Consider the following 23,709-nt stretch of genomic DNA (forward strand, 5'->3'; position numbering starts at 1 on the left):
GCATACTCAATTCACTACCTTGAGGGGAGTCATTTTAAGCCTAACTACTCAGTTTACCTTCCCAGGAAAGATGTGAAAGCAGCTTATAGAAGCTCAGCAGGCCTCTGTTAGCCTAGGTTTGCAGCTACTTTTACAAATATCTCATAAAGAAGCAGGGATCTGAGGGGCATCACTTGTGCTGCTGTGGACAGAATCAGGGATTTACAGGCCAAAAGAAATGTGCAATTTTACTCTAAAAATGAATGTAGTGTTATATTGGGCAAATGTTCTATATTCATCAAATCTGTTTCCTTATCTTCATCATGTAGAAATAACTCTTATGAAAATTTATTAAGACAGTGTGGGTGCAATGCCAGACTCATTGCTGGTCTTCACACATGCAAACATCTTGAGTCCTGAGTTCTGCTTTTCCAGTCTCATTGAATCATCACTGTGTGAGCTTTATGCTTGTGCTGTTCCATCCAGGATGCCCATACTGTACATATGTGCTTCTCTTCTAGACAGCCTTCCTTTCAGAGTCTGCCTGAGAAGAGTCTGCACATAGATGGAGATTCCTTTGTCTTTCAATTTTTTAAATTAATTAATTTATTTTTTCAAATACATTTGTCTCTGCCTACCCCCCACCACTTTCCCTTGCCCCCTCCCTCCCTCCCTCCCTCCCTCTCTCAGCTCTTCCCCTTTGGTTTTGTCCATGAGTCCTTGCTATATGTTCCTTGACTTTCTCCTTCCCTTCCTTTCCCCCACCCCCTCCTTCCCTCTTGACTCTGTTGGTTTCTTTTCCTTTCAGTGTTGCTGGTCTTATTTTCCTTGCATCTTTGTATTGTTGGTTAGGTTCCGCTTATAGGTTAGATCATATGGTATTTGTCTTTATTGCTATTCCATGACCTCAGAAGTGGCCTCCTGATATCCTTATGGCTGATTATTCACAGACTCATCATCACAATATCACATTGCACTGCCATCAGTCAAAATAATAATTTCTGCCTTCCAACTAAAGAATGTCCTATGGTTTCCCTTTTGCCTTTGCTTTCATAACTGAAGCTGTCAGCTAGTTCTTTCCTTGGATATAGGAACATAAAAATTTCTCAAAATATGCATGCTTTTTATTCTGTTGTTTGCTTAGTCTTCATCTGAGTTTACCACCTACGCCCATAAAGTCACTCCCCGCTCGACAGGGTCTCTAGATTTCTGACATTCATATACTTCATACTCTTCAGTTCACAGGCCCTTCTCTGCACCCAACTGTATTCACCAGTATATATTTGACATCAGGACTGGAGCTGGATCTTTTATTGTTCTATGCAGTTTTCTTTCTGGGTCTGCACATTGTAACCTGCTGGTATTTAATCTGTCCTAAATTTTCTTGCCTTGCATATTATAACACAATATAACCCTGGCTTATTTCTAATTTTTACATCTTTGCTTTTCTTGTTGTTCCCAATATGATCATTATTTTCAAGAATATTTGGTTTGAGCTAGTCTTGCATCAATAGTAGCAGTACTGTTTTCCAATCTCAAGGTGATTTTGCAAATCTGTTTAAAATATATGATTGTCTTGCAAATAAAAACAAATTTGCACTAAATTAAATTTGTGAAAAAACTGTAGTAGTCTTAGTAACTTTCCTTGTCCTAAACTCATCTTTAAAACATCTGTCAGCACCATAAGGTAAAATTTTAAGGTAGAAAGCTTCAAAATTAAGAATTAAAAAATATTTTAAAATATTTTTAGTTATTTCTCTCCTTTCTATTGGCTTCATTCAATCCCTACTTTACTGTTAAACCTAGTCATTTATTCTCTTCTGCTTTTTGCATTGTAATGCCGTTCTTCTCTGTTTCTACGTGAATATACAATATTATAGATTTTTCTACCTACACTAGCACCCATTTAGTTCACTTATTGTTTATATTTAATAACAACAAAAAAAAAACACAAATTTTTATGTAGAAATATAAGCCTTTTTGTAGAGAAATCCATAGGATACATTAATGAATGACTCAATTCTAATTTTCAATGAATGTGATAGTCAACAACTATTATTAGCTAGTGTTAGTATTCATGCAGAAAATACGCCCAGACACCTACACAGGTAGGTCATCATTGCTACATATATTTAGTCTTTCCTCTTATCAAACAAAATTGGGCACAAACTTGGCAGTTTTTACATATATTATGCAACCCCAGCACCATTTCCAAAATACCTACTACACAGTTATGCATGTGATTTTATACATTAGATATGAATCTCCTAGACCCCAGGTTATTCAACATCTACTTGAGTCTGGTTTCCTATTAACATCTGGCAGATTCTTTTTTCTTTTTCTTTTTTTTCTTCTCTTGAAGAAAGGTACTTATCAGTCTTATTGTGGTCCCTGTATGGTATCCTGGAAAGCATTGGTAGGTCATCAATTTTTTTTCTCTTACATATTTTAAAAAAATTCAATTTTGCTTTTTAATTTACCACCAAGTACACTTATTATGCTTTATTTCATATATTTTTTCAAGGATATTTTGACACCAAATAGCCTTAGAAGAAAGTTATAGCATCTCCCTATAGTGCAAAGGGCAGGCATCCTTAATATCTAGCATAAGAAAGATAATGTCTTTCTACAGAACAGAAGGCAAGGGATATTCAATCTGAGCTCAAGATTCCTTTACTATAATGCACCCCACTCTTTGTGCTCCTGCCTGTCTGGACCCATCTGTGTCACCTCTCTAGGACATGGGGACAAGGAGAAATGACATAATATGCTGATACTTATGCTGCTTGCTGTGCTGTAAATCCTTAATCTCTGACCCAGAAGTCTCATGTTCTGCCAGAACCCTTGACACTGTGCCAGGTTAAATTGTTAGTTTGTAAACACACTCTTAGTTTATAAAGTCTAGGACCCTTCACATTCTTAACAGCCAGGCCATGGACTAATTATTATGATCTTATAATTATCTAAGTCATTGTTAAAAAATTAGAAGCTATTTGTAAAATATTTAGAACTACAGTTATTTTAGTATAAATTTTACTGTTTTCATGAGTGTTCTATGTCAGTTGTTACTACTATATTTTCGCTTAAAATGGATGACTTATCTATGCACATTTGCCTCACATCATTTGCAAGAGATCAGTAACCAAGAAGATTTTTTAAAAAGATGTCATTTATTGCCCTGGTTGGATTGAGCACTGGTCTGCAAATGGAAGTTTGCAGGATCAATTCCCGGTCAAGGCACTTACCTAGGTTGCCGGCCAGGTCCCCAGCTGGGGGCATGTAAGAGGCAACCAGTCAGTGTTTCGCTCATACTTAGTTTCTTCCAACAAATAATTAGAAAATTTTTGATAAACATGTAATTTATAATGAAAATCATAAATTATAAATTGAAATTATAAATTTATAATTTTATTTTTCAATTTATAATTTCTGAAATATTTTGGAACTTCTGATATTTATTTTTCATGTATTTTTCTCTCAGTTTTATACAAATATTAAAGATACATATTGTTTATTTTGAGAATGTAGTAACAATGTGAAAATGCTTGGAAAAGTTCTAGTTATTTAACAAATATAAAGCATGGCTCTGTGGTGATCACTTATTTACTATGTAATCACTACAATGTAGACTTGCATATTTGTTGGCAAAAGAACTCTTTAATTCAACAAAATTTTCTTATAATGATTTTGTCAAAAATTATTAGATTAAAAAACTATCCAAAAGTTATGCAAATATATACTTGCATATAATATACATCAAATATATTTTCTTATGTGTTAGTTTGTGTATATATGTATATAATTTCAAACAATGCCCAAGCATAGGCTACACCTACATTTGCAGTACAAACATATGTAATGCTGACAGGTACAAAATGCATATGTACATCCCAGATGTCTTTTTTATTACAGAAAGCAAAAATGCTGTGAATTCTTTACATATAAAATGTCATTTTTGTTTAATAAGAACACTTTAATTTTTGTGTTATAGTTTCTGTCACATTTTTCCTGAATATTACATGTAATTTTTTCTTCACTCTTGGTTTCCTAAAATGATCACCTTGGAAGGATTTGAGGAGAAATATAATGTATTTTGCCACTTTTGGCTAACTGTACCATTCTCGTATAATGAATTATATAGTCATGTCCCCAACCCACTGCATGTAAAATGGTTATTCCTATGGATCTATACAGGTGGATCTGGGGACATACTGATATTATCTACTAAATGGTACTCATTTAATATGATAGAGTCAGTCTGAAGGCTGAAAAATGTCTTTTTCTAAGTGTGTGTTTGGAAAGAATCTGATCTCTAAATTCTTTATTATAGGAGCTTGTCAGAAGTTTCTTGCCTTTGTACTTTAGAAAACTACAGATTTTAGAAAATATCGCATAAATAAATATATAAATACTTTAAAAAAATTTTTAGGCATGAATAACAAGAATGGAAACAATAATTCAAATTCAGTCATTTTGACCAGTCTCTTCAAGAATTTACTGTGTCACCTGACAAGAATTATTTATTTGAGTCACCTGATTACTTTATGGTGTCATCTTAATTGTGTCCCTTCATTAAAAACTCATAATCATAAATTATGAGTGGTAAAGCACAATCATTCCTATTTATTTTAAATTGCATAAAATATTTCAAAAGCTTATTGGTCTTTAATTGCTAACGTAAATCTTTTTGGGTACTTTCTCCTATAAAGTGTTGGAAAACTATAATCAAGTTTGATTATGGGGCACCTGACATAAAAGCCATCTTCTAAGTATTTCTCACTTTTCTAAAATAACTACTGAGAAAAGAGAATTACATAAAAATAGTGCATATTTTCTAAAATCCCTCAGCTTTGTGTCTAAACTTAAAATAGAACTCAATACTTTTACAACTTAGGTGAACTATTCCTTCCATTATGGTTTAATTATCTACTGAGGCACAACGTTAAGTTTGGAGTGAAATAATAGAAGACATATAATGTTCATAACTGGAAAGACAAGTATAAACTTAATGTTAGAAAAAATATTAACTTTGTAGTTAAGGAAATCTATTTTTGAATTCATGGCACTTAATTACTAGCTTTAAGAAACTGTCAAATTATTTAAATTCTCTAAGCCTTAGTTTCCTCCACTAAAATCTCAGGTTGATAATCTCTACCTCCAAGGGTGAATATTAGAATGTAAGGCTTCAGTTAGAAAGCATATATGAAAATATTAGCAGTAGACACTCAATAGTGTTAATAGGATTGATATATGGTTTACACAGCAATGAATACAAATCATTGTATGTAACATTTCTGCCTAGATTCATGCCCAAATGGAGTACGCAAAAATATATCACAGTGCATTGCTGTTACTTGAGAAGGGTAATGAAATAAAGTCAAGTTACAGGACACTGAATAATATAGTTTTAGCCTTGGTCTCACCTCAGAAAATAGAGATGGATTCAACTGCTTACATGTCAGGTGACATCAGCAAAACAGCAGAATAAGAATTCCTACCATTTTTCCCTAAAGAAAACTAAGTTTGACAATCTCTCATGGATGAGAGAGAGTACCTTCATGGAAATATAAGAATTTAGTGCAGAAATTCCAATGAACTGTTGAAGAAAAAACTAGATTGGACATATTGAAGAGGATAAGAAGAACAGTTTTACTTTATCTTCATGACATTTCTCCTAATGAGCCACAGCTTAGTGCCAAGAAAGTTCTTCTCACCTCCTTGAAGTTCCATTAAGAAGAGTGAATGCATGCAAATGAGGTCCTGGCTTCCCCAGTTGTGGAAAACACTGCCAAAGAAGCTCACTTGTTTCTTGCCCCATACAGGAGACTGAGGTAAACTGTATGACTAGGGGGTGAGGAGGGGCTGGGAGAAGAGCAGCCAGGGATCTACAAGGGCATTATGAAGATATGGATCCTTGTAACCATTTTGCAGACTCGTCAGGAAGCCCATCAAAAGCAATTGCAATGCTTTTTTGGTGGGGTCGCCTAATGGCTCATGGGCATTCCCGATGCTCCATTTACCTGCCCACACTCCCCCACATCCTAAGGCTGACTCCTTGTGCGTGCTCCTGAGATAAGTTAGTGCAAGTATTTGCAAACAGCTAATGAGTACTGTAGAAATTGATCCTAACTTTATGGGAGTAAGAGAAAGTACACAAATTTGAACATTTAACACTACCTTAAGGTAAGTAAATGAAAGGCTTTTAACATCAGACCTGGCTTTTCAGGATTGAGAGGAGGCTACCAGTTAGTTTTTCTCTTCCAAAGTCAGACAGTAAATACTAGAGATTGTGACTGCTTCTTCAAATGTGAAGACAACAATGCAAAGCTTTAAGGAACATGTAAAATCAAGAATACATGATACCACTAGGAAAAAATAACAATTTCTCCATAATCAGCCTGAAGAAATGGAGTTATTATAGATATAAAATTTGTCTGATAAAAAATTAACCATAATTTATAAAAGCAGCTCATTGAGCTACAAAAGAAAAAGAAAAAAAAGAAAGTGATCAAAATAAAAAAATATGTGAATAAAACAAATTTAACCAAAATATAGAAATTATAAAAGAGAAATTCTGGAGCTGAAGAATACAATACATGAATTGAAAAAATGCAATGGAAACATTAATATCAGACCTGATCAAGTAGAAAAAAGAATCTGAGAAATCAAAGATAAACCATTTGAAATTATCCAGTCAAAAGAAAACAAAGATAAAGGGATAGAAGTATTTAACAAAGTTTATACAAATCATGGGATATGTTCAAGTGAAATCTATGCATTACAATATTCCCCATTTACCTACTGGAGAAATGATCCAAAACCCCCAGTGGATGCCTGAAACTACAAGTAATTCAGAACCCTCTATATAATATGTTTTTTTCCTATACATACAATACATACATACCTATGATAAAGTTTAATTTAAAAAGTAAGTACAGTAAGAGATTAACAACAATTACTAATAATAAAACCATTACACCAATATACTGTAGTAAAAGTTATGTAATTATGCTCCATCTCTTGGTCCAGGTTGATAATCTAGAGCCTTGCAAAGCAGTGGAGTTAAAAAACCAACAGGGCTTTGTTCATCTCCTGGGAGCCTGATTTTCCTCCAGGGACCTACTGAATTACAATCTGTGTGCTCAGGCAATGCAACAGCAATTCCCTTGCATAATAAATTTTGAGTTGCATTTCTCTGAAATGACATGCACTTTTTTGTGCTGCAAATAAATATTGGGTTGGCCAAAATGTTAGTCCATGGTAAATTAAAAAGAAAAGACACTTTTTTTTCATTTTCACCAATAACTCTATTGTACAATGTAGTCACCATTTTGTTCTACTACTTTCTGCCATCTTTCAAGCAACTTCATAATTCCATCTTCCCAAAACTTTTTATCTTTTTGAGCAAAAAACTCTTCCAGGTGCCTTTTGCAAGCATTCCAGGACATTGAAAATTTTTCCATTAAGAGTATTTTGTAAAGACCTAAATAAATGGAAATTTGGAGATACAATATCTGATTAATATGGCAGATGAATCAGAACATCACAGACAAGGTATAACATTTTTTGTCTGGTTATCAAAAGAAACATGCAGTCTTGCTTTATCTTGATGGAACTTGCTTTAACTTGCTATTGACTAATTCCTGACACTTACCATGAAGTGCTGCTTTCAGTTTGTCTAACTGGGAGCAGTACTTATTGGAATTAATCATTCAGTTTTCTGGAAGCAGCTCATAATAGAAGACTCCCTTTCAATCACACCACATGCACAATATCACCTTCTGTGAATGAAGATTGGCCTTTGCTGTGGTTGGTGGTGGTTCATTCCTTTGCCCCATGATCTCTTCCCTTCCACATTATTTATTGTAAAATATCCACTCTAATCACCTGTCACTGTAGCATGGGGGGACGGAGCGTGTTGCAAGGAGCACAGTGCTCCGGGATCTGAAAGTTACCCGTCCAGGGCCAGCTGAAATGGGACTGGGGACTCTGAATCCCACAGAGCCCGTCCCAGGAGTGTCATGGATGAGGGGAATAAACACGAGTCATCACAAACACTTCTCTGTTTGCCAGGAGAGGGGACACGGCTCATCCCTCTAGTGCACAGGTTATCTCACTGCATCCGTATGTTAATGTTCACAGAGAATGGGTGATGTTTTGAAGAAAACAGATGGCAGAAAAACAGCGATTTACATGGGTCTGAGAGGAGACTAGTAAACAAGAGAGATGACTATACCTGAGAGTGTAGTAAACAATTGCCTAAGGATGTAGGGTTAGGGTCTGTGAATAATGTAAATTTCCTTCCCAGCATGAGCTGGCTAGAGCTTCTGAGGGAAGAACAAAGCACACTTTAAAGAATTTACTTCTAGGCCTGATTTCCTTGGGAACCATCAGATCTGGTTTAGGACTGACTCCAGTATTGTTTCGAGCCTGAGCCAGGCGGGGAGAGGGAGCTGCCAAGAGACAAGGAGACTTCTTTCAGATAGAAGGAGGACTCTGGCCATGTCCAAGCCAAGCAGAGGGGTGCAGGCCTTTTTACCCTTTCTCCATGTCCCCCAAGTTCTTGTCTGCTGCCCATACCCAATTGATAGCTGTCTGCAAAAGGTAACTTACCTGCCATGAATTACTGACCATCACAGGGCAAAGCAGAGAGGCAGGAGCTACGTCCCTGCCAGGGAGGACAGGTTATGTCTCCTCAGGAGCCTGTTTCCCCAATGTCTCCTTGATTATTTCCAGCCTTGGGGCCCTACTGCCTGTCGGTGGGGTTACAGTTCCTGAAACCAGACAGGGCTTTTCCCAACATGTCATAATTTATTTTAGAAGCAGAATGTTTTCAATATGTTTAAGTAGAAAATTTCATGCAGAAGTACAGTCAAGGAAGGTTTTTTTTTGTTGTTTTCTTTTTGTTTTGGGTTTTTTTTGTTTATATGGAATCCATATATCAAAGTGATTAACATAACCAAGCTGGTGCAAATGATTTTCAATGCTTAATATGGATATTTTGAGAATGTAGGCTTCCTCTCACATGGTGTGATGTTGATTATCTCAGTTAATGTCTTGATTTGATCACTATCAACTTCAACTGTTCTACCTGACCATGGAGCATCATCCAGAGAGAAATCTCCAGCACAAAATTCTGCAAACCACTGTTGACACATTTGGTCAGTCACAGCATCTTCTCCACACAAAAAGGTGTTTTTACTTTTTTTAAAATAATAAAAAATATTTTGCCAAAGATGTGTATTTTCTTCCACCTTCAATGTTAAAATGGCTACACAAAAACTCACTAATTTTGACGTTATTTTTAAATGCATGCTTATGTGACAGCTGTCACATTACAATCTAACAAAACTGTTTTGAATGAAGCTAAAGACAACTAAGCACTGCTAGAACCATCGTGCAGATAAAAATGAACAAACCTTTCAGCCAATCCAATGTTTTAGGTTTTTTAAAAGTACAGTCTATTTTTTAGGTCATAGAACATTTTTTCCAATTTATGTCTGTCCCTGACTTTTTAACAAGAGCCATTATTATTATATTTTTCTCTTGCATGCATAACAGAATTTATCTTAGTAGTTGTAAAAAGAAAAGGTAATTCAAATGTCTATTAAAATTATGATTGTTGTTAAAACCAAGGATTAGGTGTTAAAATCATTCTGATGAAAGTATTATTCTTGCTATAGAAAAATCTGATAATATTTTTGGAATAGCATTGTAGTCATATTTTTTCCTCCAATATCAAAATGTTTTATAGTCAAACTACCTGAGTTGTTACTTTTGGAATTATGTAATAGGTAACTAAATTCTGTCTAACAAAATTATACCAGCACTTTAAAATCATTCAATTTTATTTCTAGACTTCAGTGTATTGTTACTATTTTCTGTAGACAAGTGACTTTTTTATTTAATATATTTGATGCATAACCTTGTGTAAATTTAAGATATATAACAAGTTAGTTTGATACATTTATATATTGTAATATGATTGTCAATATAGAAGTAATTAACATCTCTATCACCTTACAAAATTCTCATTTCTTTTTAGTGCCTGAAATAATTAAGTTTTAATCTTTTAGCAAGTTTTATGATTATAATACAAAACTGTTGTTTCTAGTCATTATCTTCTGCATCAGATCTCTAGGACTTATTTGGTACTTGATGCAAGTTTGTATCAGGTACCAACACTATATCTGTCCTATCCCCCCTCATAACCTTGTAACCACCATTTTACTCTCTGTTTTTATGAGTTTGTCTTTTTTAGAATTACATATGAGCAATATCATACAGTATATGTTTTTTCCTGCCTGACTTATCTCACTGAGCATAATGACTTCAAGTTTCATTCATGTCACAAATGGCAGGATGTCCTTTTTAATGTCTGAATAATATTCCGTTATATAGACATACTACATATTCATTATCCATTTATCCATTGATGGGGACCTGAGTTGTTTCCATATCTTGGTTGTTATAAATAATGCTGCAATATACATGGAAACGTATAAATCTCTTAGGTAGTTTTTTTTTTCATTTCTTAGGAGTATATACTCAAGATATAGAATTTATGGATTATATTATATAACTATTTTTAATTTGGGAGAAACTTCCATACTGTTTTTCATAGTAACTGAACCAATTTACGCAGAGTTGCATTTTCTACATGCCTTCAGATATACTTGTTGTCTCTTGATTTCTTACCATTGTAACAGCTGTGATGTGATATTTCATTGAGGATTTTATTTTTATTTCCCTGAGTATTTGTGATGTTGACTACCTTGTCATATATCTGTTGACCATTCAGATGTCTTCTTTGGAAAAACGTCTCTTTACTTTTTGTTTAGGTTGTAATGCTTTGTACATTTTTATATGGAGGATATCATAACAATAGGTTATGAAGAGTATCTTGATTTTCTGCCCATTCTCTGTCAGGCCTCTCTATTGATCACATACTCAGGTCGTAAAGGTGATTGGGACTGTAGTAATTACTTAGAAGAGTGGTCTTGAAAGTGGGCTCTCTAGAGCTTGTGGCTTTGAGGAGATTAGTCTAATTTGCTGTGGGGGGAGAAAAGCAAACCTGAGAATCTGAGCGCATATCATTGGACACTGCTCAGCATTTATGTTTTTTGTTTTTTGTTTTTTTTCCACATTGGATTTCTACACAGTATTTAGGTAAAACAAAGAATTTCATGGCTGAATCAATAAGAAGTAGGGATGGTGTAAAGCTGAATTTTGGTACTTAAATATGAGTCAGCATCTGTTTAAACCATATGAGAGGCTTAATCTTAGTGACAGTTATACATGGATTTTAGAGGGGAATGCTTTCTTGTGGGTGAACAGAAACCAAGGAAAACTCTAACCACTAAGTACTTTAAATTTTTATAGAATGAGAGTGGTCTTGGATATCTGGAGTAAATGGAAAGAGAGGCTTGCACACAATTAAACGAATGGGTTCAACACACATGTCTCTTAATAAGTAAGTTCCTCAGGTGACTTTTGTCTTTCTTGCAGCAAATGGAACACTTTTAGGTTGGAAACTTGTTTCCACATAAATTAAAATGTTTTCTTAGTGAAGAGCAAAGGTCACAAGCTCAAATGTCTCAGGCAGTGGAAGATAACATGAACAAGTGAAGGTGTAAGTATCCTTTGTAGAAGAAACAAGTGATCAGTTAACTGAAGAGTAAATGTCCTGCAAGAATGAAAATTTAACCCACAAACAAAATATGTCTACAGGCAAGATTTGGCCCTAAGTTTCTTAATAATATCTCTCACATTGAGGATGCTTGAAAATGTAGGGCAAAATAATGTGCTCTAAAACAAACATTTCTGATATGTGATGCTTGATAGGGATAAAATATGCCATTTTTACTGCTGTCCTCTGTAGGCAAGAGACTTGAATCTTTACTGCTGTCATCAGATCCCCTTCAGGCACATGCTGGGCAGAGTGGACCAACCTGGGTGGTCCTGGCTGCTGTGCTGGCCTAGTAGATGAATGGCAGGGAAGCGTGCTCATCGCAGGATAGCCTGAATGACAAACCCCAGAACTTTACGGAGAGTCAGGAGTTTGTGCATGAAACAAATACAACTTGTAAAGGAGCCTAGTAAAGAAAATTAGTGAATAATAGGGACTAAAGAAGAGAAGAACTAAAGAAAAGGCAGTTTGTGAGGATGAGTGCTAAATAATCATAATTATAATCATAATCATAACAAAAGGTGAAAGTATTCATAAAGAGTCAAGGAAACGAAGAGAGGAAAAGGAGTTCTTTGGCTTTAACCAGTGGGAGTGGTGCCAGCTCTACAATCCTAGCATGCACTTGTTTTGGTGTATTAGTCCCATAAAATGAGCCAGGATAAGATATACAGAAAAATTCCTTTTATAGGATCATGAACATTTAGAATTTACTATGTAGATCACATACAGTCTTTATTTTATATGTAAAACTAAATTGGCAGTTAACTAAAAATTAAGCCTCATTCTTATGGTTGAGGTTTGAGTATTTAATGCCCTGGGATAGGTAAAGTATTTTTCTATATTTTTCATATGAGTTTTCATTACTGTTGTAATAATGTATTTGACTGATGATAGTTATAATAATTTATAATTTTTTCAAAATATTTGTATACTTCATATCTTATTTCAACTTTATATCACCCCTGAGAAGGAAGACATTGACTACTGTTCTCATTTGATAGAAAGGGATATTATGAGTTGAACCATTTAAGTAAATTAATTAGCAGTAAGAACCATAATCAATATAGTGCACTTCCTGAATGTGGCCTGAAGCTTTCCATGGTGCACTTGTCTTTTTTCTGAATTTTCATCAAATTAGATATAGTAAGTACTCAATTTGTAGATAGATAGGTTCTTGGAAATTGACTTTAAGTGAAATAAGGAATAACAAAGCAGATTTTGCCATAGGGTAAATGATATAAAGAAGAGTTAATTTCCTGCAACATACTTGAGTTCACAAAAAAATCATCAAACTTTTGAATAATCACCCCAAACACTTCTAGTATTAAACATTGAAATAAATGTAAGCTATGCAAACATTTAACAAATATTAATAAAAATAAGTAAGATAATTATTTCCCAATCTTCTTATTCCAGTTTAGGGTAGTGAGGGGCTAGAGTCTATCCCAGATACTCAGGGCATCAGGCAGAAACCAACCCTGGACAGGACGCTCTTCTATCACAGGGCAAACTAACACCCACCTACACTAGCTCAGACTGCAACAATTTAAACATGCTAATTAACATCATTTGCATATCTTTGGGACACGGGAGAAAACTAGAGTACCTGAGGAAAACCCATGCAGATACAGGGATATCATGCATACTCCACACAACAGTGACCTCTACCAGGAATTAATTTTTTTTCTCATCGGCATTATACAAAACAGTGTTGATTGAAATAATGTTATTCAAGAACCTGCTGTATTTGTTTTCATCTGCCTCCATAAATCCCAGGGCTTAATTTTAATCTATCTTCACATTTATATGGAAGTATTTCCCTTATGGATTTAAAAAACAACACTACCCTGTAACTCTATTCATTCTCACTTGTGTCGCGTACATTGATCATTACTCCTGTGTTCTTTATACACTTCATTCAGAATTTACTTCCTTCTAGCTCATGCCTCAGAGCTAAAACATCTATCCAGGACTGCTAAAGATTAGAATAGACAGTCATAAGATATATTGTGTAGATGCGCATGTGGAGGGAAGTGTTTCAAAGTAGCCACAAGTAATTAACTTCAAAATAAATATGTCACCATTGAAGCTATCTTCCATGTGTTAAGACTATGAATGTGTAGAAATTTTGATGCTTTAATCCTTCCTGCAGATGTGAAATGTACGCCTGTGTGAGCCTCTGTGCTAGAGAATGAAAAAACTAGTGAGGGAACCAGACCTGCCCTGGGGTCTCCTGTCCTGGCCAGAAACCATGAACCCCACGATGACCCTAAGACAGGTACCATGACTCGTCAGCTTCCTAAGTCATTGGCACAGAATAACGACAATTGAAGGAGGATTTGGGAGATGTGTATATGACAAGTGTGAGAGAAGAAATGAACTAGGAGGTTGACATAAATGAGCTTGGCTGAAGTTTCAAAACAGTAAAACCTAGGCACTTGGAAGCCAGCAACTTCATCAGTAAAGACTCTGCGGATAAAAGGAAGAAAAAAAATCAAATGTCGAACAATATTGATACCCACTTATATATACTTTCTTGATTTACTTCCATGCACAATGGAAAGGTTTTACCACATTGTACATAATTTCAAGTATTTTATTCATTATCTGGATTTAGAGGAAGAGATAAATTTAACTTTTATAGAAATATATTCAGCATATTACAGTTTGTAAATTTAAGGTATACAACATGTTGATTTGACACATTTATATATTGTAATATGATGGTCATTGTAGCATAAATTAGCACATCTATCATGTTACATAATTATCTTTTGGGGACATAGAAATAATTAAGATCTAATTTTAAGAAATTTGACAATAATAAGGAAATATTATTATCTACATTCACTATATTGTGCATTAACTGTTCAGAATGTATTTATCTACTCATTGCAAGTTTGTACCCTGGAACAGCATCTCTACTATCACCCAAACCCTAGCCCTGGTACCCATTTAACTTTCTATTTTGTGAGTTTAGCCTCTTTAGTTTCCACTAAATTCAAGAACACAGTGGAGAAGATGATTTTCATGAAATAAGGCATTCTTCAATGTTTTGAAAGTTTACTTTAAGAACATATGTCAATGTCCTATTAGATTTTTTTCTAATTCACTGGCAGTGCTTGTCTAGAATCTGTTTGTGAATTTCCGGAGTTTCTTCTATTCTTATAAATGAAGTATCAAATGTTTAAAAAAACTTATTTTTCTTTTTAAAACAATACAATCAAGACCACAGAATTAAAAATAGTCACTCAAAGCCATGAAAAAATATCTAGGTAAATACATTGGCTAAAAATGAATGTAGCACAAAAAGCAAATCAGTTAAAAAATTGACATAATTCCCTAAATATGCATTTAAGAGTTGTAAAATCAATATAGAAATTTAGAGTCCACATAAATTATCCAAACATCAAGAAATTATTGGAATTATTTAACTTTTAAAAAATATTGATTTTGAATAGTTTTGTAAAAGATAGAAATTTTCCAAACTTCTTAACAACTTTTCAAATAAGCAGAGAAAGCATAACTGGCCAAAATTGATACAATATTTAGGGAAAATAATTTTAACATCTTAAAAAGTGCATAAAATTTTCCCAATAATCTCAAGGCCTATAAAAACTATCTTTAAAGGAGGTTTTGTTTATTTTTTCTCTAGAAAGACAAAGGTATTTGTTAAATGCAACAAAGCAATGCTGAGAAAAGGAAGTTCTCATATTAGGTACAGCCTGGCCTGCTGCTGGACCCTTTTCTACTCTGTGAGCCACATTTTGCTTGATCACAGAGCTGCCTTAGTAAACACTACATTTCCCATTCTCAATGTGGCTACATGAGAAAAATAAAATGTGAGTGGACTTATATTCAACTCCCATTTTCTGCCCTTGTAGGAATTTGGACATCGGGCAGAGCTGGACTCTCTTGGACCACATTTGTGGAAGATGGCAGAAAAATAAGATGGAAGGAGAGTGGATTTCAGACTTTTTGAAATCACCTCTTGACTATTAAGTTTGGACTGTACTGGAGAGGAAACAAATTGCAATCCTGTATAAGCCACTGTTGGCATTTTTTAGAAAATGGCCAACCAGTATTTTAATCAATGTAGAAATATAAAAGACTCATAAACAGTTTCTCCCAAGGTACACATTGCTAAATGCACAAAAATGTCCTAAAAATAAAACCCAAGTGACTGTAACTTATTTTTAATACTATTGTTTCAACCAATTTTGAGAGGGGACCAATTTAGTTTCCAGTCAAGACATAATGTGAGATAAGAAAGTACATGGGAAGGGTATATGCTAGGTTTGAGTTTAGAACATAACAATGAAACAATGAAAGATAGATTTTGCATATTTTATAATTTTGTCTAGGGCAAATTTCTATAAAGAGGTAACATTTTTCCCCTCAGTAAACTCAACTGTTGTAGTAAGCAGATACAGAGATATTTTTTACATACACTAAGTAAAGAAATCTGAAAATTATCTAAATAATTTAAATCCAAAATATTTTCACCAATGCATTTTATTGCTTAAACAACTACCTACTCAGTTCCACACTTCATTTTTTATGTGTGCGCTGTTGTAGAGGTGCATTCTTGGTATTCTTTCAGCCTCATGCCAAATAAAGCATTTTGATAGGATAAAGTTGTGTTTTATGCAGCATGCATAATTTTGTATGTGTCTAATTTTGCTTTCCCTGTTTTAGTTACAAAGATGAGTTTTCATCAACAGAAACTGACACTATTCTCAGCATAATTGATGATAATAGTTTCTGTTAATTTCTGAGTGTTAGATGTAATCATATGAGGCAAAACCTTTGGGCAGAGTCCAAGTGTGATGAACCATGCCACATACACAGAGCGCCCGGTAGGCCCTCAGGAGTATTCAATTCCACTGTTCCTCCTCTTGGGCAGGGACCAGGCTGTCTCCATTGTTTGTTGGGTCACTTTCATAATAATGGTAGAAACACGTTTCCTTAGGCTATAGGGCTTTTCTATGCTGTGTAATTTAATACTACACTGATCATGAAGCTTCTAAATGGACCAAGAATGAGGTAGGTCACATATATTGTGATTTTGTAAACACTAAAATTAATTTTACAATTTTTTACTAAAGCTACTAATGCATTGTGATTCTCATCTCCGTATATTAAGTGATGATGTTTTCTAATTATATTTTAAGGAATTTATTTTCATAAAGGCTTTATTTTTTCCCTTGTAAAACTGTAATATATATGGATGAAACAGTAAATTATTTATATTTATCCCTAGATAGAGATAAAAACATTTGACAGATGTATATTTTGTTGCATTGTAAGGTAATATAGATCAATTATTTTAAAATAGTCATATGAACAAAGCTCTAAAAAATTCAGATCTGAATAGAAAAAAAATATGGACTTAATGTTTTCCTTATGGGGAAAAAAAGAGAGACATTTTCTTTTGTGAGAAAAGGAAGTTTGAAATTTTTAATGGCTTTATGAGTTAAACATCTTGTTATTGAACCAACTGCACTAATGAAGTGCTCTCACATTTTTGATAGTACAACTTAGACATGATTAGTATATAAAATATTCTGAAATGAATGTTATAGAAATTGGCCTTATTTGTTAGTTGTGCTTGATGGATTTTCATATATACCCAGACACATGCTTTGTCAGTTAGTCATTATAACAATAATATTGCAACAATAATTTTGCATAATAAATAGAAAACCTAACTGGCATACAACATTTATCAGTTAGGAGGCCAGGATTCTCCAGAAAAATAGAACCAGTTGGATACTTAGACATCTATATACATGTGTTAAGCCATTTATTTCAAAGAATTGGCTCACACCATTGTGGCAATTACAAGTCCGAAATCCATAGGGTAGGCTAGAAGGCTGAAAATTATTGGACATAAATTGGAGCTGAAGCCTTAAAGCAGAATTTTTCAGAGAAATGTCTGAGTTTGTTTTAAGGCCTTTCAACTGATTGCATGAGGTGTACCTACATTATCTAAAATAACCTCATTTACTTAAAGTCAACTGATTGTAGATGTTAGCTCTGTTTAGAAAATAACTCCATGGCAGCACTTGCATTAGTGTTTGATTAGTTGGATACTAGGCTGAATAACTAGTCTAGCCTGCTTGACACATAAAAATTAACCATGACAGTCCACTCCTTGTCAGCTTGTCACAAAACACATCCCTTTATCCTATTTAACCTCCAAATAAAAAACATAAAGTCCTGCTTTTAACCAAGACAATACAATTATGATTTACACAACGTAAAATACACCAACCATATTATTTAAAGGGAATACAAAGGCTTTAAGTGATATTTACTCTTCTCCTTAATATACTGTAATTTACATGTTGTAATATAAAGGTTGATATTATTAATAAATTGTTAGATGATTGGATGATAAAGGGATGAGAGAGGGAAGAAAACAAAGATATTTATATATAATTATATGTTATACATATATAATAGACACAAAAAATATTAACAAAATAAGGAAGAAATACAATTACATATGGTCCTAGCTGGTATTTATAGCTGTCTTCTTCCATTGTCCTTTGTACATTATTTTGCCATCAACAAGCACCTCAGCTGGTTATGGTTTTTTATCTCATGAAGTGATCTCAACCTTCAATCCTGAAGAGTCTGGACCATTTATTAGCAGCTCTGCCTTGACTGGGTTGCTATGGTTTTCTATAGAATTTATTTACAGGACATAGTGATACTAAGAAAGACCCCACGGCATCTCCCACATTCCACGCATATGCTTCCTTTCCTCCACTGTAGAGTAGCAGTGCAATTCCCTTTGGTAGTCAGGCTCAATCACCCCTGCCAAAGGAGTAGCTACTTTTTGGTACGGTGATTCTGAGTCATGAGAAGTCCAAAGTGTCCAGGTAACACTCTTAACCTACAGTTCAATGGAATCATTGTGTCTCTTGCTGGAAGCGTGCCTCCCTTTGGAGATGATGCAAGCCTTCCAGTGCCTGGGGACATAAGGTTCTGAGAACCACTGTGCATTCTTGGTTTTACAAAGGAAAGAACTAAATCTTCTGCCAGCATAGAATTTAAAGTGAAAGTGAGTTTATTAGTGAAGCAGTGATGCAGAGAGTGGGCTGCAGAACATCCTCCCTTTAGTAAAATTTGTTTCCTTTATTGGGATTCATTTAATGAGGGGTAGTGTATTCAGTAAAGAGGAGAAATATATAGGATCTTCCTGGAAAACAGGTGGATGTTCCTCAGAAGAGCTTCATTGCCCATTTTGTGTCCTTATTTGGGCTTTTCATTTCTGATTATGGTGTCACAGGGTATGTTGTTTAACATGCTAACGTATTACAAAGAGCGTAGAATGAGGCTAGGTGTTGGTAGTAGATTAAATTAGTTACCATGTTGGATCCAGCTGGTCTTTACCAGTTTTAAGCCATAAATCATGTAGGGGGTGGTCTTACTTCCTTGTTGACCGTTCCTGTAGCTTTTATTGACTGCAGTCATTTTGCCACATACCGTATCTGAAAATGAACACCACTAAGTCAGCAAAGCATATCACAAGAATAAGCATAAATTTTGCTAGTGTGTAACTGAGGCAATAATGAATGGTGCCATTCCCATTTCATCCCTTGATACCTGAACCTATGAATTTTAACTACAGGAGAAAGGGCACCATGTATTGGATGATAAATTAGAGCATATACAGAATTCTGTGGAACTTTTTCTCACCCTGCAAGATACTATCGCACCTAGCTGATACTACAACTGAGTATTCAAAAAGCCACTACACTGTTCTATCAAGCTAGTTTGATTCTGGATGGTAGAGAATATGGAAATACATAAATTCCATGAGTGTGGGCTTTTTCCCCACTTCATTTGCTGTTGAGTTTCTTCATCAGAAGCAATGCTGTACAGAATACCATGACAATGGATAAAACATTCTGTAAGTCTGTGTATGGTAGTTTTAGAAAAATCATTGCATACAGAAAAGGCATATCTACATCCAATGTGTTTATTCCAGTAAGAAGAAAACATTCTCCTTTCCAATATTAAAGTAATTCAATAATATTAACCTGTTACCAGGTAGCTGGCTCATTATCTCAAGGGATGGTGCTTGATCAGATTGTGTTGATCTCCGCTGCTGGAACATTACTGAGCAGTGACTACAGCTATGCTGACCTTGGTGTGGGGAAGTCCATGTTACTTAGTCCATGAATAGACTCCATTCCTGCCCTAAATGCTCCTTTATTCATTTGTCCTTTGGACAATAACAAGAGTGGATGGGGAAAGGGTCTGACTGGTAGCCCCAAAGCAGTTCATTCAGTTCACTTGATTTTTAAAATTTTCGTCTAACTCTCCCTTTGGTGATCACATGAGACACAAATATCTTTATGTCTTTTACCCACGTACTGATAATGGGTCATTAAATGTTACAAATGTGTCACACAAATGTAAGTTGTTAATAAAAGTGGAAAAAATATGGGTTATATAAAAACTTTGTTCTATTTTCACAAATTTCTGTAGATTGAAAGCTGTGTCAACATAGAAGTTTATACAAAAAGAGTCTCAGGAAATTTTAGAAATAAAAAAATTTGAACAACTTTTATTCTATTTTTTATTTTATTGTATTTTTCCATTACTATATACCCCCCTTTCCTCCTTAACCCCACAAACACCATACTGTTGTCCATGTTCTTTCCTTTTTGCTAGATCCCTCCACCCACTAATCTCTCCCCATAGCTGTCATCCTACTATCTACGAATCTGTCTCTATTTTGCTTGTTAGTTCAGTTTGTTCATTAAATTCCACATATGAGTAAAATCATATGATATTTCCCTGTCTCTGATTCACTTGTTTCACTTAGCACAATATTCTCCAGGTCCATCCATACTGTTGCAAAAGTATATTTTCTTCTTTTTTTATGGCTGAGTAGTATTCCACTGTGTAAATGTCCCATAGTTGTTTTATTCACTCATCTATTGATGGATGCTTGGGCTACTTCCATATCTAGGCAATTGTAAATAACACAGTAATGAACACAGGGTCTAGGATTAGGGTTACGGTTAGGGTTGGGTTAGGGTTAGAGTTAGGTTCTGCATTTTCTTATCGTCAGGATATAAACTTTGATGATTGTTCTTAGTGTTATTAAGTTTATAGTATGACTTAAACTCTCTAACAATATTCAAAAAGACAAAATTTAAGTGTGTTTTTCTACATTTAAGTTCATGCCCACCATTTAGGTACTATAGTGTCCATAAGCACATAAAATGAATCTGTATTATATGAGTATATTTTATACAGTATCTTAATATTATCTTAATATTATTCATTCTGATAGCTTACTTCATTATGTCATATTGTTTGTGAAAAAAAAATTTAACTTCTAGAGAGAATTATCCATGCATGTAATTTTTAATTAAAAACAGAAAGATTAGTCAACCTTCTTTCAATAGATAACCTTATGAAAGTCAACTTTTAATTACTCCTTTTGAAGTCTCATTCCCATTTGCTAACTGAAGTTTCAAAATGAGTGTTGGGAATAAGCTGACACTTGAGGGAAGTTAACCATGTGTAGATCCTGTCTGAATGCTGAGCAAAATGAAGCACTGATATGCATATTCTCCATCACACCAAACCATGGCAGCCTCTTTGTACTTCATAAAAGCAGCAATTCAGACTATTTCAACTCTTCCTTCTCTTATCATTTTACCCTGGGAATTCTTGTTCCATGCAGGTGTCCATAAACATAGAGTGCCCACAGAATCTGCTTCATAATCTCTCATACTTTATTAATATTCTCTTTCTCACTCGATGCTGTGCTCAATGGCTTACCATTTCTTTCTTTTCAGACAAAATCCTTTGCAGTGCCATAGCACATGGATTTCAGGACTGCCTGTGAAGAGGTAAGTTAAATGGTTTTGTGCTTTTCAAATTTTATAAACAGGAAACACTTGTCCCTCCTTTATTAAAATGGAACATCACTTTTGGTGGAAGGATGTGTGATGGGTTTATTTTATTTACAGAGTAGGTAGGATATGTTTCAACACTTCTACTACCTGAAATCATTCAGTTCCTAGTTTATGGAGAAGGACAATTTAATAAAGGCAAATGCGCATGTGCCTGTCTTCTTGATGTAAGTTGAGAATTAATACATGGCAATTCGGATTCTCTGTAGAACTGTCATCAAACTTCAGTATGAGTTGGTGATAGTTAAGGCCATTCAAGTGTGCAAAGTACATTGACTTGGGCTTCCAGGGAATGTAAGTATTCTTTTTTAGGAAGAAAGTTGATCTTTTTTAACTAAACAAGGGGCATTCAAAGCATTTCTTTTCATCCTCCAGGTAAAATGCTAACATTCATAGGTTAAAACATTTCATACATGTACTTAAAAAGTTTAAAACATTTTTAGTGTGTAAAAAACCTGAGGGGGGAAAAAAGCAAACAAAACTATTTTTTGTATAATAGGTAACTATAATTACTATTATAAAGTTAAAACAAACCAACAAAACCTTCAGTTACTAACATTTGTCAATATTTTTTCTTTAATGAAGTGTCATGTGTTAAAATTCTAGCAAATATCTTCTTTTAAAAAAATTGTCACAGTTCATAGTTTAAAACCTAATTTCATTCAGAAAATTAATAAGTTGTTTTATATTTTTAATGCTTAATGTCTTACATTATAGTTATTTGTTTATGTCTCTCATAAGCACTGCACACTAAGATCAGAGTGTATATACCTTATTCATCCTTTTAACACCTATCAATTCATAAATTTTCATAAAATTGGATTCACATTTTAGAAGCTTAAATTTAGAAGCAAAAATTTCAGTATTATTTTGTTTTAAATGCATATAATACTTTTAATTTTGAAGGTAGTAAGTCTACTATTTCTATCAAAGGGTTATCTTATATCTTGAGTGGTAAATCACTCATTGAAACTGAATGGATATTTGTGTAAATGAAACACAAATGAAACACATATGAAATTCATGGTGTAGAGACTGGATTATGGCCAAAAGCTATTTTAACAAATGGTTTACCTTGGACTTCAGATCCAAATCAGGCTAGCATAAGACTGATTTTCCCAGATCTTCTTTATATTTTATTAAAAAAAATTGTTCTGATTTATTGATTCAGAATATACAACAGATTCTGTTTATGGTTCAGGTGATGTATTTTACAGTGGTAATACTGTTTTGATCATCTTACCCTTGCTTCTGTAGTAGTGTTTTTCTGCACTATTGCAATGAGCTCTTTGAGAATCTCTATCTAAAGTTAAAGCGTACCCACCACAAAGTAGAAGTGTCTCAGAAGTGCTGAGCAGCAGTGCCCTTGTGTCTTCCACATGCTGGCTGAATTGGAAGAAATAGAGAGTTCTAAGGTCCTTGGAAGATGATTACATCTCCCTGAAGTCAGACAAAATGAACGAGTTTACCTGTAATTTACAACATCAGAACATTTCAGTGGACAGTGTTCATACAGATAATTTAGCTTAACTGTCATTAGCAGATGAAGAAATCGAAAGGTTTTATGAAATGCTGAGTACCACTTATTTAATTAATTAAAAGCAAAATATAATTTGTAAGTTTGGGCTTCAGTGTAAAGTACTACATTGCTGGAAATTGTAGTATATCCTCAGATAACATGAAATAAAACTTGTTTTGTCTTGATTGCTAAGAAGCCATTAAAGAGAAAAATCTACCATCCATGTTTATCAGACAGATTTAGCTACAATATCACAGTGCTGATTCCAGAAAATCTTTTCTTTGAAAAGGAAAAGAAGCATGCTTTTGGGGGGAAAGCCCCAAAAGTCCAAATTCAGGATGGATTCAAAAGAACTGACACACAACCTTATTCAAATTCATTAGAATGTTGTTCGGAGAAACTTTCATACATGAGCAAAGAGGCTGCTTGCTCCCAGTGGTGGCTGGTAGGGAAGAAATCCATACCCCTCACAGGACAGGGTCTCTTTTTTGTTGGGGGTTAATAGTAGAACTATATTAAGAGTAATTGCATAGACCACAGAAAGAACAATGCATTTCTAATTTAACAGATAATAT

General features: G+C 34.3%; 1 protein-coding gene across 1 annotated transcript in view; it reads left to right on the forward strand.

Moving 5' to 3' along the window:
* SNTG1 (syntrophin gamma 1) overlaps window positions 1–23,709 on the forward strand; it is a 576,561-nt gene that overhangs the window by 193,733 nt on the left and 359,119 nt on the right. Inside the window, exon 2 of the mRNA XM_054595747.1 lies at window positions 21,499–21,552. Coding sequence (XP_054451722.1) covers window positions 21,526–21,552 — 27 coding nt within the window. The 5' untranslated portion in view covers window positions 21,499–21,525. The remainder of the gene's footprint in view (window positions 1–21,498; window positions 21,553–23,709) is intronic.

This window comes from Pteronotus mesoamericanus, unplaced genomic scaffold (genome assembly GCF_021234165.1).
Source record: "Pteronotus mesoamericanus isolate MK-2021 breed Mesoamerican mustached bat unplaced genomic scaffold, CSHL_Meso_final scaffold_54, whole genome shotgun sequence".
NCBI classification, from domain to species: domain Eukaryota; kingdom Metazoa; phylum Chordata; class Mammalia; order Chiroptera; family Mormoopidae; genus Pteronotus; species Pteronotus mesoamericanus.